Source organism: Felis catus, chromosome E1, assembly GCF_018350175.1.
Source record: "Felis catus isolate Fca126 chromosome E1, F.catus_Fca126_mat1.0, whole genome shotgun sequence".
In the NCBI taxonomy this organism is placed as follows: domain Eukaryota; kingdom Metazoa; phylum Chordata; class Mammalia; order Carnivora; family Felidae; genus Felis; species Felis catus.
In genome coordinates this window covers 18,692,095-18,719,015 of record NC_058381.1, presented here as the reverse complement: position 1 = coordinate 18,719,015, position 26,921 = coordinate 18,692,095, and the positions used below count along the sequence as shown (strand labels likewise).

General features: G+C 50.7%; 2 protein-coding genes across 2 annotated transcripts in view; both read right to left on the bottom strand.

Moving 5' to 3' along the window:
* The window catches only part of NOS2 (nitric oxide synthase 2), a 119,734-nt gene extending 114,747 nt beyond the window's left edge, over window positions 1–4,987 (bottom strand). The window contains exons 1-2 of the mRNA XM_045044087.1: window positions 4,944–4,987; window positions 3,177–3,269 (exon numbers count right to left, since the gene is read on the bottom strand). The gene's annotated coding sequence lies outside the window, so the exon portion shown is untranslated. The remainder of the gene's footprint in view (window positions 1–3,176; window positions 3,270–4,943) is intronic.
* LYRM9 (LYR motif containing 9) lies at window positions 393–24,466 on the bottom strand. Its single transcript, XM_003996520.6, has 4 exons — window positions 24,445–24,466; window positions 4,944–5,087; window positions 3,177–3,269; window positions 393–1,928 (listed from the first exon to the last, which is right to left on the bottom strand). The coding sequence occupies exons 1-4, from the start codon at window positions 24,454–24,456 to the stop codon at window positions 1,911–1,913; spliced, it is 267 nt and encodes an 88-aa protein (XP_003996569.3). The 5' UTR covers window positions 24,457–24,466; the 3' UTR covers window positions 393–1,910.
* Between the last annotated feature and the right edge of the window lie 2,455 nt (window positions 24,467–26,921).

Below are 26,921 nucleotides of genomic sequence, written 5' to 3'. Positions count from 1 at the left end.
GGGACACTCAACCTCTCCCAAACCCTGGCCAGACTTCACTCACACAGCTCCTGCGGGCGAAAGGCCTGGGATACAACCAACCTCACTCCTGTGATCAAGACACACCCCTGCTGACCAAGGATGGGCCCCCTGATTTCAGAAGGGCTGAACCACAGGCGGAGGAGGCCGGTTCGGGTGTGGCACTGGCCTGAAACTCCTCGGCTTTCCTCACCCTGCTCTCATCACCTGTTGTCTGGCAGTGGGACCAGCGTCTGGTCATCCCCTCTGAAGAACGATCCCCTCCTGGGCAGCTTTCTATAGGCCTGTCTCTAATCCTCGATCCTTAGTATGACAGCACACGGTAGGGACAGCATGCATTTAGGGAATGAATGAACATGACATTCAAGACACCGGAGCTTTCAAAAACGGATATATTTACTTCCTTATTTGCTGCTCAGTCAAGCGCATACTGATGTATCCGAGTCACTTTAAGACGTAAGACGAAGCAGGGTCACAAACATGCTAGCTCGTCCCTCTGCTGAGAGTCTTTGGACGATACTCAGGTCCCAACGTGGCTTCTCCGCTCTGGCCTGGCCTCTCAGTCCTTCCTGGCCGCCTTCCCTCCCTCTGCTGCTCCCCTCTCCCTCCCAAACCCGTGGTGTTTCGTAGATTCAGACACACCTGGCTTAGCCGCCAGGTGACCAGGAAAGGGGGCTCAACCTGTCCGTGCTTCCATCTCCCCATCTGCGAAGCAAGGCTCCCTAACTGGTAACCAGCCACGGCGGGCAGCCAGCTCTCCGAGCCAGCTTCCGTGTGAAGCACCTGGCTCACGTCAGAGCTCAGGACTCCATACTGCAGCCCTGGCAGGTAGGCGTGGGCGTTCCTCCACTGGAGATGGGGAAACCGAGGCTGAACTAGGCCAAGTATGTTTCCCAAGAGCAACGTCTGTGGAACTGGGATGCGTTGCATGTGTTCCAACTGGGAACAGCCTGTCTCTCCACGGATTTCAGGCTCGCCATAACCCACAGGAATGCTTGCTCCCCACCTCCCTCCCGTCCTCCCTGCCTCCCTTCTTCCTTCCGAGACGGAGGCAAAGCAGGGCCATTGGGGCAGGTCACAGGTTCACAGGAGCCTGCACGATTCGGTGTCTCCCGTCGCTGCCTTGCCATTCTTCCTTGTTCCGTGCAGCCTGCGTGTCACCACTTCAGGGACACTAGAAACTCCGTGAGGACAAGGACCAGGACTTCAAGGAAGGACAGGGCCAGGAGGAGTAGCCGCTTGGCGGACGGCTAGGCCCGGTGGGCCCATGAGGGTTCAGGGACAACAAGCAGGGCGGGACAAGCCCGCAAACAACTAAGGCCCGTCGAGGAGTGTGCCAGAGAGATGTGTGAGCTCCGTGGGAGCGGAGGAAGGGGCGGCGCAGGATGGCCTCCTCAGGGGGACATTTAGTGGCGCCACCGTGCACCAGGTCCTGCAGTCTCATCGTATTTCATCCTGACAGAGGAGGAGTCTGAGCTCAAGGGCAACGCCCTTGACAAGCCGCAGAACTGAGATTCGAACCCAGACCCGACTGATTCTAAAACCCACGCCCTGTCCTCTGCACGTCTGCCATCGGAGGGGACGCCCCCTCTGAGTCTCGAAGGACAACATCCAGATAAAATGAACCACGTTCAAAGCAAAGCGCCGAAGCATATTCTCCCCAAATCTCACATTGTAACCGGCCGGAAAGGCAAACATCGAGAATGCTGGGGACACAGGACGTGGCAGAAGGAGCCATCTGAGCAAACGTCAGCTTCTGCCGCCCCGCATTCCCTGCTCTCAGCCAGCAAGGCCAATGGATGTTTCAGAACTGCCGCCGCCGATTAGCTCCAGGAGACGGTCTCTCAACTTCAGTGTCTTTAGGACAGCTTCGTTCTTCAGGCCCCAGAGTCTCAGTTTTGTTTTTTATACTGTGAGACAGAGAGATCATTAGAAGTGGGTGAGGGAGAACCCGGGAAATCCCGAGAACCATCTGGGCCTCAGCCACCTCTCGCAGGGGCTTCTCGGAGGAGGGGGCACCGCAGGCACCAGACGGTGAAATCCCTAGTCGGCACCTGGACCGCCTTTCCTCTCTAATGGAAGAAGAAGCTGGCAGCGGTGGCGGGGGGTGGGGAGGGGGTGCATAAGAAAGGCACTGGAACATTAGAAGTGAACGTGCAGCAGGTCCATCCTAATCTTTAAGCGGAGTCTTGTTCAAAGAAAAGAAAATCTCAGTCGGTTTAGCATCTGACTTCGGCTCAGGTCATGATCTCACGGTTGGTGAGTTCGAGCCCCACATCAGGCTCACTGCTGTCAGTGCAGAGCCCGCTTCAGATCCTCTGTTCCCCTCTCTGCTCCAGCTCATGCTCTCGCAAAAATGAATAAATATTAAAAAAAAAAATCTCGGGGGGGGCGCCTGGGTGGCTCAGTCAGTTAAGCGCCCAACTTTGGCTCAGGTCATGATCTCGCGGTTCGGGGGTTCAAACCCCGTGTCGGGCTCTGTGCTGACAGCTCAGAGCCTGGAGCCTGCTTCGGATTCTTTACCTCCCTCTCTCTCTCTGCTTCTCCCCCACTCACTCTCTGTCTCTGTGTCTCTCTCAAAAATAAATAAACATTAAAAAAAATTTTTTTTAATCTCAGATAGAGAAGGACCCTCAGAAGCCATCTAGTCCAATCACTGAGTTTCCAAACAGAATCCTGGACCCTGGGTCTCGAGACTGTGATTTAGAAGGAAGGGGGGGTTGTTCTAACACCAATGTGTAAGGACCAGCAAGTTAGCCTCTATTTCTGACTCCTTCCCTCCCTCTACCACAATCGACACTTGGATGTTTTCTCAATGGCCCTGCCTCAGTGTGAGCACCCCGGACACAGGGAGCTCACTGTTCCCCAAGAAAGCTTTCGCGTCTGAGGCATCACAAAGACCTTTCTCTTCCTTCTTCCTGCCCCACCATCGCAGCTTCTTCAGCACTGTCTGCCTTTAGGGATTGAGAACACCCCACTCCTTGCAGAAAACAGATGCAACCAGCAAGGCACCTGTCATCACCTCTGGGCTTCTGGAGGAGGGGAGCGGCCGGCGGGGAGGGGTTCAACCGTGGGGCAGGGGTGACCCCTGGTGGTCACAGAGATTACAGCTATCAACGTGCAGGCTGGGCAGGTGGAGCCGGGAGCCGGGCCCTTACTTTGTTCATGATCCAGTCAGCATCTTCAATGGCTCTTTTAATAATCTGCTGGATTCTCTCAGGACTGTCTTCATCTGAATGAACCCGGAAACTCTGGAAGTTGAAGCATAAAAAAAGATGACGAGGCAAAATTCACAGGACCAGCATCTTCAGAGCACCAGTCACAGGCCAGACGCGCTGCGGCCCCTTTCCACTCATATCACTCTTACCCCTCCGTAGACCGTGATGACGATCCCACCCAGAGATGAGGAAACAGAGGCTCAGACACCCCAACTTGCCACCATGCAATGGCGCCAGCATTTAAATCCTGGTCTATTCAGCCACACAGCCTGTCCTCCGGCCAGCAGAGCAATTACAAAATGGAAGACTGGCCCCCAAGTTACCCCCAATTAAGCTGGGCCCAAAGGTTATCAGGCAGCACGGGCCCAAGGGAAACGTCCATCCCTCAGTTTCCTTTGCTCCTCCCAGGAATCTGCTTTCACCAGGCTCCACAATAGCCAGGCTTCCCCTGGCCCGTGCTGCAAGGCCAAGCAGAGGGAAGGGCAGCCGTGAAGGTGACCGGAAGATCCAGCCAGGCCCGATGCAGAGCAATGCAGGGCTGCTGTTTGCTCCCAGCCACGTGTTCACCCTTGAGACGGATCGGGAGGCTCAAGTTCATTGGTGTGGCACTCAGGGCCCTCCACAAAGAACTGGTACCCTCTCTGCCCGGTCACCCTCGACCCCACACATCCTCCGATTGGTCTTCAGGAGCATCTCAAACGCTCGCCCCTGGGAAGTCCTCCGTGGCGCCCTCAGACAGACAGCTGCGCCCTCCTCCGTGTTTCCACAGCCTGTCTGTTGCTACCTCTATTTTTTCTATGCTTTCCACATTCTATTTGCATTCAGTTTAGTTCAACTTTTTATTTAGAAATCATTTCTAACCCACAGAAAAGCTGCAAGAATACAAATGAATTCCCTACCAGAATCACCAATTGTGAACATCTCCCCACATTTGCTTTATCATGCTCTCTTTTTATGGGTTTGTGCTCCATTTGAGGCGGGGGGGAGGGGGAGCATTTAAAAGTTGCAGACATCATGCCCCGAGCCCCTAAACACTTCAGTGTGTTTCAACAAGGAGATTCTCTCTTATATAACCGTGGGAGTCAAATCCAAAAAATTCAACATTGATATAATACTACTCTCTCATCAATAGCCCAAATTCCAATCTCACGAATTTCTCCGATAACGTCCTTTTGAATCATTGTGTTTTGTTTTGTTTTGTTTTCTGGTCCAGAATCCAATCCACTCATTACATTGAGTGGTCGTGTCTCTTTCGTCCCCTTGAAAGCACAGCTCTCCTAGTGTTTCATGACACTGACGCATTGGCTGGATGAGCAGAGGCCAGCTGTGTGCGAAATGGCCCGTCCGTTATGGATTCGCCTGACGTTTTCTCCTGAGTAAAGTCAGGCTGTGCGTTATTGGCAGGAATGCCCGTCAACATGATGTCGTGTCCCATATTTTATTTTAAGTATCCATTTGAGCTGCCTTATTTGAGCCCTGGTACAGAGCTGAGGCGCTGGATGATACAGCTTCTGTTTTTTGAGCGAAAATCAGACAGAGGGGCTGGGCTGTGGTTTTTGGTGGCTCTTACCAGACTGCCGCCCCTCCCCCTCACTGCCACCCGAGAGACTATCCCTGCACCCCGCTCCCTGCCCCCAGCCCTGAGATGGGTCCCCTATCATGGGAACCACCCCCCCCCATCCCAAGCCCAGTACACACTGCTCCCACCTGCCTGACCGCGTGTCTGTAATGCTCCTGGATGCCCTTGGTGGGCAGCTGTTGACAACAGCGCAGCAGGTATCGGTAGAGCTGAACTGGCCTCTGGACCAGCTCTGCCCCTGGGAGTGGGGCCATCTTCCAGACCCTCGGTCCCTGGAAAACACAGAAAGCGTCGCTCCTAAGGCATCAAGCCGGTACTTGGCCCTGACCCCCCACGTTCCACGGCTCTGTGAAGCGGGTTTGATACAACGTGGAGGCCAGGTCGCCTTCGTGCCACGCTCCACAGAGCCCAGACCCCAAGCTCGGGCTGGGCATTCCGTCCTGCAGAAGTCTCAGCCCGGAGCAGGCCCGCAGGGACCAGAGGGGAGATGCCCAGCCTCATCCTGGTGCCTTCTTTCTGGAAGCCAACTTCCGCTGGTGGGGGACGAGGTGCCACGGACGGGCAGGGTAGGGGTGACAAGCAGGAAGACCCCGCACCGCAAGACTGAGAAACGGGCTGACTACAGGCAACAGAGGGGAGAACGTCCAGAGGTCTGAGCCTCGCCACTCAAAGTGTGGTCCTGGACCAGTGGCATCGACGTCACCCGGGAGCTTGCCCAGACCTGCTAGGCTCCTGCCTCGACCTCTACCACAGCATCTCACCCTGAAGGCGTCCCTGCCTTCAGCCTGTCACTCTCCAGTCTCCTCCACCCTGATGCCAGAATGTGCTCTGGAACCGGGGTCCTGGGCTCATCTCGCAGTCAGCCCCATGGAACTTCTCCCAGATCCCCCAAATCGGCACCCTCTTGATGCCTTCGCACCTGCCGTCACTTTCGCGTCAAGCTCCCCTCCCCTCCTCCTCCACGCGAGGAACTCGTGTCCATCCTTCTAGGTCCGGCTCGGTGTCCCTTCCTCTGGGAAGCCCTTCCTGACTGTCCCGGCCTGAGGGGCTGCAAGTGCCCTGCTCTAGAGCTGTTACAGTGCTGTCCACTCGGCTGAGGATTCATCTGCTGCCAAGCCTGTGCAGCCTAGCCCAGGCCCCGGGGCTTCGTGCCCCGCTTGTCGAACTGGACTGAATGGAAACTGTTATCTCCTCTGTACAGATCTCCCCTCTCCGAGAGGGAAGCTCACTATGTTCCAAACGAAGGAGCTGAAAGACCAAGATTAAGTGACTGCCCTTAGTTTCAAAGTAACATGGAAAGAAGAGAGACAACTCCCTCCCCTTCAAAAAAAAAAAAAAAAAAGAGAGAGAGAACCAGAATACTAAATCTATCACAGGTTCTTAAACTGAGAAAGGGAATTCATGAAGTAGCTAGTTTCAGAGGCTCCTTCCTTCCATTTCCAGCATATTATCTCCCTGGCAACAATAACCGCCTGTCTCCACAGCTCAGTTCGCCAATGCCCCCTGCTCCTCTGGGCTGCTGCCATGACACCGGGATGGACAGGTGCTTGTCTGCACCCACCCTTCCTCCCTTTTGCCAGCGGCCCCGATGTGTGACTGGCCATCCCCCCCTCCCCAGGCCTCTGCACCCAGGCCTGGACAGGGCTCCACTCCAGGCCCGACCAATCAGAGCCCTGCATCCACATGTGGGCACGTGATGGAAGCTGGCCCAGTCAGAGTGAATCTTACCACCTCTGCAGGGGTGAGTGGAAAGGCCTCCTTTTTTTCCCTCCAGACTTGCTGCGGGAAGCATTCGCTCTTGCCTCCTCTTGAAGCCAGTCCATCCACCTGAAGGCAGTCCCGCCTCTAGACTTTTCAAGGATCTGAGCTGGGGCACCTGAGTCGTTCAGCGGGTTAAGCGTCACACTTCGGCTCAGGCCATGATCTCACGGCTTGGGAGTTGGAGCCCCTCATCGGGCTCTGCGCTGGCAGTGCGGAGCCTGTGTGGGATTCTCGGTCTCCCTCTCTCTCTGCCCCTCCCCACTCACTCTCTCTCTCTCTAAATAAATGAACTTAAAAAGAAAAAAAAAAAAAAAGGGTCCGAGCCAACTGATCCCCTTTACCAAAGCAGCTTGGGTTTACTGTTTTGTTACCTGGCACCCAGAGCCCTAACTGATGGACAGATCCCACCCTCCCAAATCCTGCTCCCCTGATGAGCTCTGATGGTTCCAGCTCTAAGGAAGAGTGCGAACGGTGCAAGGCCCCTAAGATCCTCCTGCCATGAATATCAACCCGCCAGTCTGACTAGTTGCACTTAAAGGCCTCCGAAAAACAGGGGAACCCCACACGGTGGGGGCAAAGACCTTCGAGGGCCACCACGGAGGACATAACGCCAAAGTGCCCACCTGATGGGCAGACTCCACTGGCAGGCTTCCCCAAACTATATAAAGTGCTAATCAAATATTGTAAAATGCTAGTCGTGGAACAGATGGTTACCATCTGCAGTCTTCCAGATTAACATTTGGAAAGAGCACAACTTTGTTTCAGTAGTTAAAAACCCCAGCAATACTTAGAAACCAACCCAGCAAGTATGGGCGGGAGATTATTTTCAGCTCAATTATAATACTTAGTCATTCTCAGTAATAAGTAGCAGAGAATGCATGTGTGGGTCCACTCAGAAGAGTTCAACTAAAAATGTTTTAATTTAATTTAAAGTGTGGGTTGGCTATTAAGGGGCAACGAACTCCAGAGCATCGCCGCTAAAACTCTAGCCAAACCCTGGGGCCCCAAACAACTGCTTGGCACATCCTGCTCTTTGCGCTTGACCTCGGCCTCTCCTAGGCTCCCTGCCTCTGTGATGGTACCTCGGTCTTCCCAGGCAACCAACCCAAAACCAGCACTGAGCCAACCTAGCCTCGTCTTCCTGCCTCAATCTCATGCCACGGTCTCTAAGTCCTATCCAAATCCACCTCTGAATGCCCCCTCCAATCTGCTCCCTCCTCTCTTCCCACTGCATAATCCATGCTTCAGACTGTTATCAGAGCTCCCGTGGGCAACGGCCAGAATTCCCAGCAGGCCTCCCTATCTTCCAATCTATTCACCACTTGACAGCCAGTGAATCTTCCCAAAACATGACTCTCAACATGGCACGCTCCTGCCCGAAACCCTTGAGCTGATATCCACCCCTGTCCCTGCCGCTCGTGACAACCTTCCCAAAATGTGTGGCAAATGTGAAATTATTTCAAGCAGCACGTGGACCGATGCCTCTTTATTGTAATGATTTTATATTTGTTTTCATGTGTAATGACCAAAAAATACCATAATGTCATTGGTTTTGTGGCTTAAGACAGTTTAAAAAAGGAACGGGCACAGAACTGATTTTATTCCTTAATTTTTCCTTTTTATCTCTTTTTTCTAATGTTCACTTATTTTTGAGAGAGAAATCATGCAAGCTGATTTATTTTGAGAGAGAGAAAGAGAAAGAGAGACAGAGGATCCGAAGCAGGCCCCGCACTGTCAGTGCGGAGCCCGACATGCAGCTCAAACTCGCGAACCGTGAGGTCATGACCTGAGCTGAAACCAAGAGTCAGATGTTTAACCAACTGAGCCATCCAGACACCCCGCAACACTATTTTAAAATTATCAAGCAAGTCAGAAGGCAGTTGCAATGCGGATATGGCGAAAATCATGAAAGTGGGGGTGGCTGGGTGGCTCAGTCTATTAAGCATCCGGCTCTCGATTTCAGCTCAGGTCATGGCCTCTCTATCTGGGAGACGGAACTCCAACACTGGGCTCCACGCTGTGAGCGAGAAGCCTGCTTGGGATTCTCTCTCCCTCTCTCCCTGACCCTCTCTTTCTCTCACAACAAATAAACTTTTAAAAAATCATGAAAGTGGTACTGAAGTTTGGAAAGCACTGGCCTATGGAACAAAATCCATACTCCTTCCCATGGCCTCCGAGGCCCCTTTTGATCTGGCCCCTGCCCACCCCTCATCACATTTCCTATCACTCACTGCAGCGTCTAGGCAAACTGAGCTCTGGGTGGCACATTCCACGACAGCCTGTGTCGTGTTCACGTGTTAGTCTTTGCACCGTGACATTGGGTTCCCCAGAGACACAGAACCAATAGAGAGAGAGAATATATACAGATATATTCATATATGTATATTATTTATAAGGAATTGGCTCACGTGATTATTGTCCCAGGCTGACGGCCATCAGCCAGGAGAATCCTCTCTCACTCAGGGGAGGGTCAGCCTATTGTTCTATGCTGGACTTCAAGTGCTCCGATGAGGCCTGCCCACATTAGGGAGGGCAATCTGCTTTACTCAGTCTGGTGATTTAAACGTTAATCTCATCCAAAAACACCCTCACAAACACACCCAGAATAATGTTTGGCTAACCAACTGGGCACCCCATGGCCGGTCAACTTGACACATAAACATAACCATGACAGTAGATGTTCCACATTCATGTGTTGAATGAATTCTCCTACTCTTGCGTACCACCTGCTCCCTGCGGGTCTCCGGATCCTTCAACACTCAGCTCCAAGGTCTGGCACCTCCCTGCGGAAGCCTTCGTTGACCCAGCATCCTTGCTACCATATTCAGTGGGAGACCTGTGGGTACCTCAAACAGCCCTCATCACCCCACCTCACTCTAGTTCAGTCTTCATCATCTGCTACTTGGATAACTGGAAGGGTATTTACCAGCCCTCGGCCCCCTTTCGGCCACCCTCCACATGGCGGCCACAGTGCCTTGTCTAACGCTCAACTTAAAATCTTCCCACAGCTGGACGCGCCATGATTATGATTATCGATTAGTCATTTTCGTAGGGACGCCGACAATGTGTTGTGCGGGAGAATGTCCTCATTCTCAGCAAGCGGAAGGAAGCATCCAGACCCGTGTCATCATGTCTGCAACTTACTTTCACACGGTTCCCCAGAAGACAACACAAAACGAGAAAAGGTAGGGTGAGAAAGGAAAAGCAAACGTGGCAAAACGTGAAGATTGCGTTCAGGTGGCAGCGGTAAGGGTGGACGGTGCGCTCTCGTTTCGACTTCTCTATATTTTGAAATTCTTTGTAACGGAAAGTTATTTTAGAAAAACTCTTCCACGGCTTTCCCCTTACCTAGGGGATAAAGTCTTAAACTTGTTAGGCTGACACCAATTCCTGAAGCCTTCTTACCCGCCCAGGTTCATCCCCCATCACTCCTCCACCTGCCAGGCACCTTGACACACCCCCGTAGTTCCTTTAGTGCTGACAACAAATAAGAAGAAGAAGCACATACAGTTATTCGTACGACAGCCTTACTGAATATGCATCACGTGATAGATACTATTCTAAACCATGCACACGAATTCACTTCATTTTCACAACAATCCTACAAGAAGGTACCTTTATGCTCTCCTTTTACACAGAAACAGAGGCAAAAAGAAGGTTAAGAAATTTGCCCAAGGTCACACACCGCTACGAAGGCAGAAGCCAGGATTTCCACCCGGGGAGGTCTGGCTCCAGGGTCCACGTGGGTGTTACTCTTCCTAAGCTCAGCTTCCCTCCCTTCCCCCCCCCCCCACCCGCCCCACCAATTTCCTTTTAGGGGATGACTTCCTCCCATTGAGTCTCGTCTGCTGAGACTGTTGTCCATGGCTACATCTCTCCTGGCCACAAGGAGAGCATTAGACCCAGGCGAGGCCAACTGAGGGCTCCCCACCTCTGGAGATGGGTTCCTGAACAGGGTTAGACAGAGCCTGAAAATGAGTTCATGCATCCCAGCAATGGTGTGCCCTGATCAGCCGCTTCCTGTTCTGAACTGTCCTTGTGGCTCCTGCCTCCTGGCCTTCCAGGAACGTCTAGATGCCTGCCCAGTTCTCCAGCCTTCTCCCTTGATTGTGTGAGTCCCTAACACTCTTCCAGGAAATTTCTTTTGGGTTAGGTCTTCCAATCCCCTCTCACGCCCACACAGACTCTTTGCTCCCTTATCTGTTTGCCCATAGCCCGTTGTGGCGGCTCAGGTCACCAGGTATCGCCCGGGGCTCCGAGTGTTTGTCTCCCCACCCTCCCCAACCAGATCAAACTCCCCCGGGACAAGCACGGTACCAAGCACACCCCCCCACCAATGCTCGCTGGCTGAGCAACCTCGGCATCTCCAGGCCCCCGGTACTCCTACCCATCACCTCCAGCAGCAACACCCACCCCCCCTTCCCCACCCATCTGTGCCAAGCCTTTCCAGTCCCCTCAGCTTCCCTCCAACTCACTTGCTTCTGCCTCCTGCCTCATTCAGTCTGGACAGGCCACCAGGTAAAAATATCCTCAAATCCTTTCCCCCAAGAAATTCATCCTTGCCTGAGAGCTGACCAATGTGCTAAGCGTGGTGCGAGACATTTTTACAACAACCCTCTGGGGAAAAAACATCATCCCATTGTGCAGATGTGGAAACTGAGGCTGATCGTGAATATACACCTAGGAAATGGTGGGGCTGAGATGTGGACTCTGCCTGTAACTCCAGGGCCCCAACCTCCCTGAAGAGGTTCTGTTTCGTTTTTGATGTTTATTTTCTGAGAGAGAAATTCAGAGCATGAGCAGGGGAGGGGCAGAGTGAGAGGGAAACACAGAATCCAAAGCAGGCCCCAGGCTCGGAGCTGTCGGCATAGAGCCCGACGCGGGGCTCGAACCCACAACCATGAGATCATAACCTGAGCCGAAGCCAGATGCTTAACCAACTGAGCCACGCGGGTACCCCTAACCTCCCTGAGCTCTTAAAGGAAAGGGGCCCTTCCTTTCCCTTGGCTCTTCTAGGCTCTTGGAGCCTCTCTCCTGGATTAACCCAACACCCTTCTGACATGTCTCTTCTTCATTCCCTCCCTATACTCAGCCAGAACAGGAGCAACTAACAACAAAAATCTCATCTATGAGTGTCTTGCTTAATATCCTCTAACGGCACCCACAGAACAAAGTCTAAGCTCACCGGTATGCGTGTGTAGGGTGGTGGTGTTGGGCGGGGGGCGTTCAAGGCTTTCCCCAGTCAACTGCCAATCTCTATCCCATCTGCAACCAAATTCCCCATGCCCTCTACTCTCTGCCTGGCGCGGCTTTGTTACTCACAGCATGCCTGGCAGGCAGTGGTCACGCAACAGAAGGGTGTCAGGTCGAACCCTCCCTCCCCCGCAACAACCTTCAGTCAACTTTCCCGCACCCTGAAGACTGAGGTGGAACAGTGAAAACACGGGCCCCAGGTCATGGCAAGACTGACGTGAGGATTAAGTAAGACAGCACACATGCTGTCACTAAACAGGAGGCCCTCTTCCCCGGCCCTTCTCCGCCCCTGGGAAAGCAGAAGGGAAAACAGTATGTTATGATGCCGTTCGAGGCTTCTACCCAAGATAAAAATGGCCTGCTGAAGGAAGCCGGTCGTGCAAACTGAGACTGGCAGAGGCTTATGGATTTCATTGATTTTAGTTACCTCTGCCGACATCAGAGAGAGAGAGAGAGAGGAAAAAAAGCCATCTTTTTTTCTCTTTGAAATCAAACTGAAGAGCAGGTGAAATGTATTTAGCTTTTTCCCAAATCAGGACCGAGTTCTGGTTATTCATCCTGTAGCCTTCAATGAATTACAGGGTTATAAAAATACCTAAGGTGGCATGGCTTGACTGATGGGAGGTGCTCGGTAAAAGGTGTTAACTGAACGAGCAGAAAAATCATCCAAAGTAGGGAGTCTTTCAAAACCAGAGCACTGAAGGCAACCTTTTCCCATCCGTGGTAAAAAAAAAAAATCTCTTTTCCACATCCCTGGCAGGGAGTCATCCAGCTTTTCTCCCTTACACTCCCTCGTGGCAGGGAGCTCATGACCTCCCAAGTCCAAGCTCCCCATTTCCATTCTGCCAGAGTTGTCACAAAGTCCCTTCGGGTCTGAGCTAAAATCTGCTCTGTAAACTTCTAGTCATTGGTCTGAGCTCTGCCCTTTGGGGCTCAAGTCTCCCTAACTGGCCCCCAAGTCCAGTCTGTCACTGTTCAGTCAATTACCCCAGCCCTGTAGCCATTCTTTTCCAAGATACCCACCCTGGAGGTTCTAGCCTCTCCCAATGCTTCCCCTTCCCCCTCAGCCTCCTCTGGACACACACACACCCTCATTACTGATCTCGCTCTTAGATATACTGTCCAGTGGAAAAGCTGCGGTTTCCCTGTGTTCTGACCAGCTCTGTTCTGGCCACCTGGGGCTCAGGTGGCAATGTCACCTCCTTTACTTGGGAGTTCAAGGCATGCTGCTGACTGCATTCTCTGCTCAGGCCCCCATGTGCCCCTGGCATTCAGCTCAGAGGAACCTTTTTTCCATGAACTGTTTTTAAATTCCCACCTTGTATTCTATTAGTTCAGTCCAGAGTCGTCATCGGCCACAATCTCTGGGGTACGTGATCCTGTCTGTTATCCAACTCAACTCAATTCGGCACAATAAAGGCACAGAAACAATCACATACCAGGCACAAATGGGGGACACAGAGAGAGACTTTAGCCCCAGTGAGCTGTGCCAGTCACCCATACAGTGTCATTCAGAGCATCCAGCATGTGTGTGGCTCTGGACTCGGGCCTGGGACCAGAGATGAACAGCCCGACATGTTACCTAGTTGTCCTACCTCAAGCTCTCTGCACAGCTGATGACACGTCTTACTACCTACCATTCAGGGAGTGATCAATATGTGAGAGGTAGGTGTTGGGAGCTTTACATGTGTGATCTTATGGGGTACATATCATTAGCCCCATTTTATAGATGATGAAACTGGGGCTCTGAGAGGTTAAGTAACTTGCCAGAGACCACACAGCTATTAATTACATGGTAAGGTCAGGAATCAAATCTAGGTCTGTTTGATTCCAAAGCCCATGCCCCTACGTGCTTCTAACACCAGCTATGTCCATATCTGAGCCATCCACAAAACGCTGCCCGGGTCAGGGCTAAGGACCCCACAGAGAACCCTCCTGGGGCTCATTCAGGACTAGGTCTGCATTCATGAAAGCACTTGACCGTGCTATTACTCACTACTTATTTTTTCAACCTTCTTCATATAACTTTGCTCTGTGCTTTTCTGAAACCCAAGGACACCATCTATAGCTTCCTGCGGCACAAAGATGAAAAAAAAAAAAAGTCACAAGGCTGATGTCAATTACACAGACAAAGAAAAGGGGCAACTAAGGAAATGCTAAAAAAGCTCTTAGGAAACCCAAAGGAGAATATAACAGAATAAAGGAAAAGAGTGAAAAATAAAGCCACAAAGGGAATTTCCTGGGAGCCAAGTGGTATCATTGGTACAGAGGCTGAGAAACAGGCCTATGGCCTCATTTAACCCCACTGTCGGTTTCGCTACCCTGTGCCCTGACAAAGGGCACCTAAAAATAGGTGGGGGAAAGTCATATATTTAAAAAAAGAAAAGAATGGAACTACAGAAAATGACCAGAAATTATGCCCTATTGGGCACTGATACAAGGCTAAATTAAGCCTGCACAGGCCATTGTTTAAATATGCAATTATTTCTCTGGATGGGGAAAGTCGCAATTACAGAAGCAGAGTGGTTCTGCTCCCCCACCACCGGGGCTTCGCCTTGCACATGCGCATTCTCCCGAGCTAGAAACGGGGCGGCAGTCCTTGCTCCTCTAGTCCCTTTCCTACGTGGGTCGTGGGTCGAGGCTCTCAAGACCCACCCTCTGTTCCCCTCACCCTCCTGGTCCTCAGTGCCTCCCCCACTCCTTCAAGGTCCTGCACCTGGGCAGTACCTTGGCTCTCAGCTTTGGAACAATGCCTTGCTCAGACTATCCGAATCTCTCTCTCCAGTCCAACCGAAGGATACTTCCTAAACACACACACACACTGCTCCGAAACCTCTGTAGAGTGTTCTTTACCCACGACCTTCCGACATCTGGTTCCAACTTCTCTCATCAAGCTCATCTCCTGCTGTCCTTCCCACACTCCCTGCGTTCTAGCCACACGCTGAACTGCGGGGCGAAGTTCACGGGCTTTGGGATCAGGCAGTCTGCGTGCAAATCCCGGCTCCATCACTTGCCAGTTGTGGGACCCGGGCAAGTTTCTCAGCTTCCACCCTGGAGGCAGTGACACATCTGCCAGTGGGGCAACTGGTAGTATTTCCTACACGGAATCGTTGTAAGGATTAAATAACTCCTAAACCAGCCGGCACAGTGCCCGGCACATACAACGCGCTTAGTAACTATTGGTAATAGCATCTCTGAAATGTGCTGTGCTCGTCAACACCTCTCTTCCCCCTTCACCTGCCTCAAGAATTCGTCTTTACCCTTACAGATTCAGCTCCCATGTCACCCCCTCAAGGCTCACACCCCATGCTGCCCATAGCCCTCTAATAAGGTCTCACACTTATCCCAGCGTGACGGAAGAGGCACAGAGAGGGTTTTGATGACAAACAACCCTGATTTAGGAGCCCACCTCTGTCATTCACGAGCTACGTGATCCTGCACAACTTGTTTGACTTCTCTATATTCTGCGGCCTCCTCTGTAAACTGAAGCACGAGATGTGTACCTCGTGGCGAGGAGGGGGTTGTAAAGATCACGCGGGCTGACGTCAGTGCCCAGCACGGTAGTGCCACATATTATCAGGTGCTTGAACATCATACCCTTTCCTACTCTAGCTGCCTATTTGTTCCTTGCTGACTGTAAGCTCCTGGAGGACACAGACTGTATTACAGGAGTCATCCCTCCACGGTTAACGGTGCCCACAGGATAACAGAAGCTCAAAACATGGGTGTTGATTGATCTCCGTTTACCAGGGAGGAAACTAAAGCCAGGACAGGGGCTGTCCTGAAATCACAGAGCCAGCAGGTGGCAGAGCCAGGTCTCAAACTCAGGCCCCCGAATCCCTGGCTCTGGATCCTCAGCTCATTCTCCCACACCTGCTGTCTCAAAGGCCAGCGAGCCAGCCACCCTGCACATCCTATTTTTTGAGCTCAACCCCCCTGAGCCTTTAGCAGTTGAAAGTGGACCGGCTGAGCTATCCCGGCCAAAGCAAACTGGAAAAATCAGACAAAAGACGAACATGCCGGTGTCGGAGCAGGGCAAGCAGCAACCTGCAGTGAGTCATTGTGATGTTAGGCTGCCCTGTGGCCGTGGCCTCCCCCACGCAGGCCACAACGCATCACTGTGGTTTGAGGGTGAGAGAAGGAAGCGGTTATCCATCTGCCAGGTCAGGGCCCTCCATACGGGCTACTGAATCTACAACTCGGTTGCTCCCATTTTACAGAGGAGGAACACTGAGGCTCAGGCTCACACAGAACTAGGTGAGAGCACAGCTGGGCTTCGTACCCAGGTCTCCACCCTCCTAACAAGCTGCTACCCACATACAGGGCTCATCTCAGGGGATGGCTGAGCCGAAGGCTCTGGATTTATCCTTCTCCTCTCATGCTCTCCCTCCCTCCGGCCTTCCCTTACCCAACCACTCCCAGCATTTATGTTGCTCCCCCGCAAATGAATCCAGGTCTCACTTAAGACTTCCCTGACCACTGTGCAGTCCCGGCTATCCTTCTTCACGGCACTCTTTACCACCTGACATATATTTCATTGTATCCCCCACTGGAATGTAAACTCCAGAAAGCAGGGCGTCCATTTATTTTGTTCATGACCGTGTCCCTAGTATAGTAGAGTGCCTGATACATAGTAAGCACGCGTGGGCAAGTACTGAAATAGTCACGGAGCACCAGCAAGGTGCTAGGTACTGGGGTTCCAGAAACAAACAGAAGACCCTGAACATTAACGTCAAATGAAAACTAATTCTTCAATTATAACTAATTACTACAAGGTGGAATTCAGGTCCCTGTAAGATGGGCTCATGGGATCTCTCGCCCAGTCAAGGGTCAAAGGTTTCTTGAGACAAGGACATTAAATCTGAGGTCTCAAGGAGGAGTAGGAGTTGGCGATGGGGTGGTGAAGGCAGACAGCAGTTTGAATGAAGGTCTGAGGGAGAAAGGCACTGCCAGGCCCAAAGGAGCCCAGGGACTGAGGCAAGGGGGAGAGCAGGAGCAAACAGAATGCTGTCCAGGAAGGCTGGGTCAGATCCAGAAAGGCCTGGTAGGAGTGGAGGAGTTAAGATTAATTCTAAGGTTGGCTCAGTCGGTTGAGCCTCCGACTTCGGCTCAGGTCATGATCTCACGGTCTGTGAGTTCAAGCCCCGCATCGGGCTCTGTGCTGACAGCTCGGAGCCTGGAGCCTGCTTCAGATTCTCTGTCTCCCTCTCTCTCTGGCCCTCCCCCGTTCATGCTCTGTCTCTCTCTGTCTCAAAAATAAATAAACATTAAAAAAAATTTTTTAAGATCAATTCTAAGGTCTATCAACTGATGAATGGATAAATAAAATATTCATACAACGGAATATTATTTTGTAGTAAAGAAATGAACTGATACAAGCTACAATATGGGCAAACCTAGAAAACGTCACTTCTGTGAAAGAAGCCAACCACCGAAGACCAAATATTACACGAGCCCACTTACACAAAGTGTGCAGAACGTGCAAATCCACAGAGATGGCAAGTCGATGAGGGGTTGCCTAGGGCTGGGGGAAATGGGAGGTTGAAAGTGACAGCTAAAGGAGAGGTTTCTTTTGGGGACAATGAATATGTTCTGAAATTGATTATGGCATGGATGCACAGCTCTTGAATATGCTAAAAGACATTCAATTGTGCCCTTTAAATGAGTCGTATGCTATGTAAACACAAAACAAAAACAAAAATAGTCTTGAGGACCAAGGGGTTTGGGCCTCCGCGTGACTAGATGTGTTATGCAGAAGCATCCATCAAAACATGAAGGTTATTGCAGGCAAGCAAAGCTCCCGGGGAGCTTGATGGGGGCGGACGGACTGCGAAGCCCCCCCCCCCCGCCCCCCGGTTTGAAAAATGGGCGCTTGGCTGGCTCTGTCAGTGGACCATGCCACTCCTGATCTCGGGGCTGTCAGTTCGACCCCCACGTTGGGTGTAGAGATTAGAAATAAAACCTTTACGAAAAATAGCCCAGCCGAGGCTGAGCGCGGACGTGTGTGCCAGAGAGTGAGCGTTTCGCACAGGCGCCCGGAATCCCCTGGGCTCCCTGTGGCCCCACGACCCTCCCCGAGCCCTGGGGCCTTCTCCCCTCCTCCGAGCCGCCCGCCAGGCCTGCGACGGGCCCGGCGCCTCCGCGAGCCGCGCGCCAGGACACCCGGCCCTCCGCGGCCACGACCGACCACGCGGAGCGAAAGGGGACCGCGCAGGTCCCCGCGGGTCGGCCACAGGCCGCGCAAAGCCGAGGACGCCCGAGGCCTCCCTGCCCCAGCCCGCCCCGCCGCGCCAGGCGGCTCCAGCCCGCGCGCGCGCGCACCCGCCCGCGTCTCGTCTCCCGCCCTCCGCCGGCGCCGCTCGGCTCACCCGCCTCCACTGGGCAACGTCAACCCCGGACGCGGCGGACGCGGCAGCCCCAAGTGCGCCTGCGCCCCGAGCCCGGCGCGGCCCCGCCCCCGCCCGGCGGCTGTTCGCGGAGCGCCCTCTGCCGGCCGGCAGGAGGGGCTGGGGTCTGTTCGTGAGGAAACCCTACAGGCAAGACCCGCTGGGTGCCCCTTCCCTGATCCGACCCCGCCCAATGGAAAAAGAAAGCTGCCTCGCTGACGGCCTTGAACACCCACTCTTCCCTTCTGGCTGTTGCTGCCTCGGATGTAAGCCCCGAAGGCAGGCTCTCCCCCATATTCCTGAACACGGATCACTGCTAAAACATTAGGGGTGTTCAAGATTTGTGAGGAGGCTTGCTGGAGGACTTTCCCTAAACCCCTCGTGTTGATGACGGGAATTGTATTTGTAAGGGAATCTGCGTTTTGAGTCATTTCATCAAATTACAGTCCCATAACACCTGTCAAAAGAATAAATATGACAGTAATAGGCATGCTTCCTTTCAGACCCATCTGTAATTATAATTGAGGAACAGAATACAGAATTTAAACTCAGCTACTGCCGGTATCATTCTTTGAAAATGAAATAATGCTGTTTTATTAAATAGGCTCTCCCTGCTCGCTAATGTTTAGAGCTAAAGTGCTTCTCTGAATTGATTTAAATACAAGTGTTATATCCTGAAAGAAAGAAAGATGAGTCTTTATCTTAAGACAAACCCCCTGTTCAATGATGCTGCTGATCTCTAAGCTGTCTGAAAGAGAGTTGGGTTGTTAGCGGATGATATTGCTTCTGTACACGTCTCTCTTCTCTAGGGCTTTTTAAGCCCATTTGTAATGAAAAGGCTGATTTCCTTACACACACTGACTCCGTGTGTAGCTGATTTAACAGGACAACTTTTTCTTCTTCTTCTTCTTTCTTCTTCTTTTTTGAGAGGAAAATATTGCTCCCGGGTGGCATCCGAGAATCTGTTTTTCTCCTTTTAGAAGAAGAGCAGCAGGGGATATTTCTTCACAGGAGTAGTGGGGTTTTTTTGTTTGTTTGTTTTTTGGGGTTTTTTTGGTTTGGTTTTTGACGTTAGACTTTTTCTCTCGTGTTTTTTGCTAACTCCCTTTCGAGTTTTTCCTCCCTCCCGTTTGTTTTTCCTCTTCGCCTAATACACCGGCCTTCACCTAACACACCAATCGTGTGGGTGTTCCTCCCCTGAAATATTCAGACAATTGCCTCCATCCTTCCATTCATTTTCAATATTTAGCCTTGGACCCAACATAGCTGAAAGATGATTGTACACCCTCATAAATCCGCCCTCAGAGTTACGCAGAGTCAGGGGCGCATCATAAGTGAAGACCCAATCAATAAATCATTAGGCTTTTAAAGCCCTTATTAGGAACAATCTGCTGTATCACCATCCATTCCTGTTTTCAGCCTCAGTATCACTTAATATTTTGAAGAAATTTCACAGTCCGTTCTTTGGCCCCATCTCTCTTTTGTTCCGAGATCGCTGTGTTCCTGCAGCAGAAACATTGTTCTAATACCTAGATCTCATAAAATATTTAAGACGCAAGCTGTTCACTTTACCTCCGAAAGACACCACCTTCAGAATCACGATTTTACAGTTCATAAAAATGCCTTATAAACATCCAAACGACAAGAAAAAAAAAAAAACATAATCCGAAGTAAGATAGGCTTGGACAACGATTTCCGATTTTTTTCCCCAATGTTTGTCCAAGTCATAATGGAAAACCTCGTTCTTAAAAAAAATAATAATTGGGGGCGCCTGGGTGGCGCAGTCGGTTAAGCGTCCGACTTCAGCCAGGTCACGATCTCGCGGTCCGGGAGTTCAAGCCCCGCGTCGGGCTCTGGGCGGATGGCTCGGAGCCTGGAGCCTGTTTCCGATTCTGTGTCTCCCTCTCTCTCTGCCCCTCCCCCGTTCATGCTCTGTCTCTCTCTGTCCCAAAAAAATAAATTTAAAAAGTTGAAAAAAAAATTTTTTTTAAAAATAATAATTGGATTATAATACTTGAGACTTGACAGCAACGTTAGATTCTTCACAGCTTCAGTAGTAAAATAACCAAAGCCCAAACTCACTAAAATGACACCAGGCCCATAATCTAATGAAAACCCAATCATTCTTACTATGTCGCTTTCCTTTACGTTGACATGTTAGCAGATGAACACCCTCACGTCCGACAGTGCAGGATATTTTACAGATAAATGGAATTGAAAGACTTCCTTGAGAAATTTGTCACCCAAGAGTTGGCTGTCCAGGGGACATGTTCTCACAGGGGAGTTTATCGACTTTCCCAAGAAATACATCACCACATTCTCTTGATTCCTGACATTATGTCATTTAACCTGACAACTACAGGTTCGCAACCAGTATTTGTAGGAAGAGATACAAGTCCTGATGCTTCTTCCAGTTTGAACCCGTTTTTAGATTTCAAAGAGAAATGATACATTTGCATCGTCTGGTTAAATCAGGTTATTGTCTCAAAGGCTGACCATGTAAATAATTCAAATTAATTCATCACTGTACAATAGATTTAATAAGCATAATAAACACTTTGAAGAAAACACTTAGGACCCTCGGTCTGCCCTTGCTCTCACTCCCATTATCTCAGATTTCCCTGTGAACGGAATGAGTGGTACGGTGTTGTTCCCTTCTATTCAAAATATGCAAAGTTGCTATTTACCAGTTTGCAATTTGCATGTCTCAAATCCCGCCAGAGCACCGGGTGAGGGGCATGGGGTGACTGGTGAATGTGCCAAAAGGGGACCCCAGGGTGAAAACGGAAAGCCCGATGAATACATCTTCTCCACCCCAGGCTGGTGTAAAACATAACCCCCACCGACTACCGAAGGTTTGTTTTTAAGACAATAAAAATATTGGGTATAAAAGGTTATGTGAAATCTCAGACACCTCGTGTCTTTTTGCTTTAGTTGCTGGGTTGAAGAAGAGGATGAGCCAGGATTTCAAGATTGTTTTCATAAAAAGGAACACAAGAGAGAAAAGAGAACAATTGTGACTATTTACAACATACACTAGGAGAGTAATTTACAGCCTAGGCTTTCGCCTTCCTGGACCTCCATCCATCTTGTATTACTTTCTGCCGCTCCCTAAATCTAAACTTGCTGACTGCTACATATCATTCAATATCTCTTGGTGTGTTCTGTGGTAATATATTTACAGTGGCCACACGTGAGACCACATTGATGATCAGATGTTTGTCATCTCTGAATATGAATCTGCATATGAATAAGAGGGCCACAGATAAGAGTTAAGGCCACATTTAATAGAAATAGAGACTGGGGGCGGGGGAGGGGGGGAATGCCTGGGTGGTTCAGTCCTTTAAACATCTGATTTTGGCTCAGGTCATGATCTCGCGGTTCATGGGTTCGAGCCCCGCGTCGGGCTCTGTGCTGACGGCTCGGAGCCTGGAGCCTGCTTCGGATTCTGTGTCTCCCTCTCTCTCTCTTCCCCTCCCCTGCTCGCACTCTGTCTCTCTTTCTCAAAAATAAATAAACATCAAAAAAAAAAAAAAAGAGGAAGAAGAAATGGAGAGTGGAAGATATAATGAACTTTAGTGAATAGGATTATTTGAGAAGAGGAGGGACGGAGAGGTGTAGAGGATAAGGTAGGCGAGACAAGAAGAGACAAACACAGGACAGTGGAGAATGAGAAAAGGTAGAAGGGAGTCATTGGATCGATGCTGTTCTGAAGAGAAAGGCTTGATAAAGTTAAGCAGGGCACCGTTAATTAAGAAAAACCAGTACTCATTTTGGCCAGGAAATAGGGTGTTCTGGTCAATCAAATATGTGGTTAGTAGTTACCTTCCACTTCAACCAACATTTATTGAGACTCCACCATGTGCAAAACTCTGTGCCAAGCTCTGGGTCCCCGTAGAGGCCTCTGGACCTCCTCTCTCCCACTGCCCCTCTTCTTCCCTTCTCTGTTTCTTACTGGGGGCAGATCTGATCTTGTCACTGGCTGCCTCGGACCTCTCAATGGCCTGTCTATATTCTCTGCATAGATGTGCCAACCTCCTTATCATGTTCTACAGGACCCTGCAGGGTCTGGCCTCTTAGGCTTCACTTCATGGCCCCGGTCCCCGGCTGCAGCCACGATGGCCTTTTTTTTTTTTTTTTTAAGTTTATTTTTTTATTTTGAGAGAGAGCAAGGGTGGGAGGGGCAGAGAGAGCAAGAGAGAAAATCCCAAGCAGGCTCCTCGCTGTCAGCGCAGAGCCTGAGGCGGGGCTCAGTCTCACAAACCGCGAGATCATGACCTGAGCCAAAACCAAGAATCAGACGCTTATTCAACTGAGCCACCCAGGCGCCCCCCACAGTGACCTTTCTGGCCCTCAAAAACGCCATGTTCCTTTCTGCTTCTTTTTTAGATCCCAACTCACAGGTGTCATTCTCAACCTTCATGATGCCCCTACTCCCATTTGGCACTGGGACAGACAACACTTCCCCCCCTAAAGAGTAGCCTGTACCCTGCTCCATGGGATGCATTACAGCTTATAAGGGCATATACCTTACGTCGGATTCCCCCAGAAGAAGACTTGGAAGCCAGGGTTTGGGAGCAAGTAATTTACTTGGAAGGTGATCCTAGAAAACATCCAGGAAGGGAAGTGAGACAGGGAAGGGAAGGCAGCCCATACATAGAAAGAAGCTTGCCCAGCAAGTTATCACCATGGGCAACTGAACTTCCCCTTGCTGGGAAGCCAATGTGGAACCTCGCCTCAGTTATTCCACCGAAGGGCATGGGAATGTCTCCTCCAGGGTATGTCTCCTCCAGTTCCTGTTAGTTACCTCCTTCCGCATCCTGCACCCACGTAGATTGGTGCTGAGAAAATGACACAGAGCTGACGGGTTTTACATTTATGATCTCAACACAAAGGCATACTGGATGCTGCCTGTCTCTCAGAACTCCCACAGCCCACCTCCACCCTCACTCTCAGCTGATGACCTCACTGAAAAGTTAGACACCGTCAGTGGAGAGCTACCTCTTCTTCTCTCCCCTTCTCCCTCTCTCCTGGGGAGTTTCCTTCTGCCTTTGAAAAACCAGTCCCAGGGTGCCTGGGTGGCTCAGTCAGTTAAGCGTCCAACTTTGGCTCGGGTCATGATCTCATGGTCCGTGAGTTCGAGCCTTGCATCAGGCTGTCTGCTGTCAGAACAGAGTCTGCTTCGGATCCTTTGTTTCCCTCTCTTTCTGCCTCTCCCCCACTGACTCTCTGTCTTTCAAAAATAAAATAAACATTAATTTATTTTTTTTTAATTTTTTTTCAACGTTTTTTATTTATTTTTGGGACAGAGAGAGACAGAGCATGAACGGGGGAGGGGCGGAGACAGAGGGAGACACAGAATCGGAAACAGGCTCCAGGCTCTGAGCCATCAGCCCAGAGCCCGACGCGGGGCTCGAACCCACAGACCGCGAGATCGTGACCTGGCTGAAGTCGGACGCTTAACCGACTGCGCCAACCAGGCGCCCCATGAAATAAACATTAATTTAAAAAAAAAAAAGGAAGAAAAACCAGTCCCTCTGCTGGTTCTCTGTCCCCTCTGTCTTCCTAAAATCTTTGCTTCTACGGTTATCCCCTCTCTCCTGCTCCATTAATGTCCTTTCCTTCACCTGTTCATTCCAAGTGACACCCAATGTGGTCTAAGGGCTTTGCCACTCCAGATGTGGTTCACGGACCAGGAGCACTGGCCTCACTTGGGAGCCTGTTTAGGAAATACAGAATCTTCCACCCCAGAGCTGCAGAATCAGAATCTGCATTTTAACGAGATCCCCAGTATTTGGTTCGGAGGCGTATGACAATATGAAAAGCACTGGGCTATTTCTCCGCTCTCCGTGATAGCCAAACTTTTATCCATCCATTCGACAAAAGTGTATAGAACATCTTTGAGGTACCAAGCAGACTTTTAGGTTCTGGAGACACACACAACAACAACAACAACAACAAAACAAAACAAAAAACCAAAACCAAAACCAAAACCCCACATTACCGTCATATACGTGTGGTGTCTTAGGGGCAGAGAACAACAAAGAAAGAAAGAAGATAGGATCAGATCGTAAGTGCTTTGTAGAGCAATAAAATATGGGCACATGATAGTCACCAGATGGCTACTTTAGCTGACTCCAAAGAGGTGGCACTTAAACTGAGGTCAAAATGACGCGAAGTCATCATTAAAGTTGTCTACACAGGCCGTCTCACCTCCTCAGTCACTCACCCATTCATGCATCCTTCAGGACGTTCCATTGGTCTCCACCTTCATGCCACTGATACTGCTCTTCACAAGGCTTTCAATGGCTTCCATATTGTCATAAGCAACGGCCCTCTCTCTGTCCCTAACTTCCCAGCAGCCTTTGGGTCAGCTGACCACACCTTCTAGAAGCATTGTAAAATTAAGTGAGTCACCCAAGTAACCTTTTCCTTACCATATATTGTTCAATGTAGCTATTGTTCGGGGGGGAAAAATGAAATCCTTTTATGGGTGAGAGAAGAGAGGGCAGAGAACAGAAGGAGAAGGAGATAAATGAGACCCCTTTTATTCCAGCGTAAACATGTAATTCTAAATCAGGGGGAAAAAAAACCATTTTATTTTCTGTTTTTAAGACCCCTTTGTTATATCAGGTGTATGTGGAAATGAGATAGACCACTGCTTTGATCCAGCTCACAAAGGAAAACGGTAGTTCAACATTCCTTCCAGATCTGCTTCCCTGGGCCCTGCATTAGCTCCCGGGGAATCTGGGTGGGAAAGAGAGCCGGCAGGGGCTCTGGGTTTTCCCGCAGGACCACCAGTCTACACTCCAGGCTAGTCCCGGAGGTCGGGTTCGTAGAGGGGCACTGGGGGCAGGAGGAGGTTGGGGCGGAGGAAAACCACTTGCTGGAAACTATATAACCTCACACGAGAGATGGATGGAAGTTATTATTAGCCTGCTGATGTACGGAAAGACCTAATGCAGCACGGGGAAGGTGGTTCAGGGATGTCCGTGTGTAGCACACCAAAGGGTGGGTTCATAAAAGTAGAGGACGGTCTGTGTACCGTGTTTCCCCCAGACGTACTGTCAAAACTCTTGACCCAAGTATTTGTTTTTTATTACCAAATACTGTCAAGCCTACCGGGAGCCCACAGCCCTCAAGGTGCCCTAGTGCTGTGAGCTGAAGCTCAGTCCTGGCCCACAGCCGCCGAGGAGAGCACGTTGCTGATGCACGCATGCGCCATCAGAGTCTGGCGCCCGGACTTCATAGCTGTCTGCCCCGGGGTGGGTGCGGGCTCATCAACGCTTGGCTCTCTGCTGACGGAGTAAAGAAAAACTCAGAGGTTAGAAGATCGTTATAGCTTCGTATCCCTGCCCATCTCAGTAGCAGGCGACAGTAGGAAAAAAATCAGAAGAATAGTTTGTGACATGGGAAAGTGGCAAGAAACTCACATTGCAGGGTCCAGTATTTTATTGGAACCGCCCATTCTTTTTCGTGTTGTCTGTGGCCGCTTTTTTTTTTAAGTCTATTTATTTGAGGGAGACGGAGACCGTACAAGTGGGGGGAGGGAGAGAGAGAGAGAGAGAGAATCCCAAGCAGGCTCCGTGCTGCCAGCGCGCGCCGAGCCCGACGCGGGGCTCGAACTCTGGAAACCACGAGATAGAGATCAGGAGCGGAGCCAAAACCAAGCGTGGGTCGCTCGACTGACTGAGCCACCCGGGCGCCGCACTCCGTGGCTGCTTTTGTGCTACGGTGGCAGAGTTGAGTTAGCTGGAGCAGAGCCCACACGTTCCCCAAAGCCTAAAATCTTTACTCTCAGACCGTTTGCAAAAAAAACGTTTGCCAGTCTCTGGTCTATAGAGCGCGGTGCAGATTCCAGGTTCTGCGTGGCAGAGCCCTGTCCTGCCTCCCCAGCCTTATCTGTGGGGCTTTCCTTCACATTCGCCCAGCAATGGCTGTGGTAAACATCTTGTTCCTCGCTTACATTTCATGCCATCCCACCTCTGTTTTCTTCCTGCTCTCCGCCTCGTCTGGAAACCACACCCGGGACTCTCAGTTTGCTTTTATGCCAATTCTCCCCAACCTTCAAGCAGGCCTTCCTGAATCTCTCAACGATAATTTATTTCTCCACCCTCTTTTGGCCATAATTCCTTCTGTACCGTCTCAGGACGTGCCAGTTTCCTACTTTGCATTATAATTATTTAGGCACATGTTTTATTCCCCCTCTAGACTATAAACTCCTTGAAGAATGCATGGGCTCATTACGAAATTAGCATTCTGAGAACCCTTATTTGCATCACACATAAGATCTCTTGTCTTCAGCAAAAAGAAGTATACTTATGACACATATAATTGGCACTTATCACACAAATCAATGATAATGGGGAGCAAGGGCAAGAGGGTTGATTAAACCCCACTGCAAATTCCTCCAAAATTCATCTTTGCCCTACCATTTTACCAATGTAATAGGCACCAGTTTGGACTACACGCCCCCCCCCCCCCACATACTTTGTATATGTGTATCTGCGTTGGCCACCGTGTGCTTAGTGGGAGCAAAAAGATCAGAAGTGAATGATAATCCACTGACTGAAATCATCAGGCCTCCAGTAATGGAAAGCTTTGGGGGCATCCTTCTAAGCGAAGGTTACGCGAGCCTCTGACCTTTCCACGCCCGGGGGCTCCGTAAAGATTTGCATTTGTGTGTATGCCATTTTGGAACTTCGT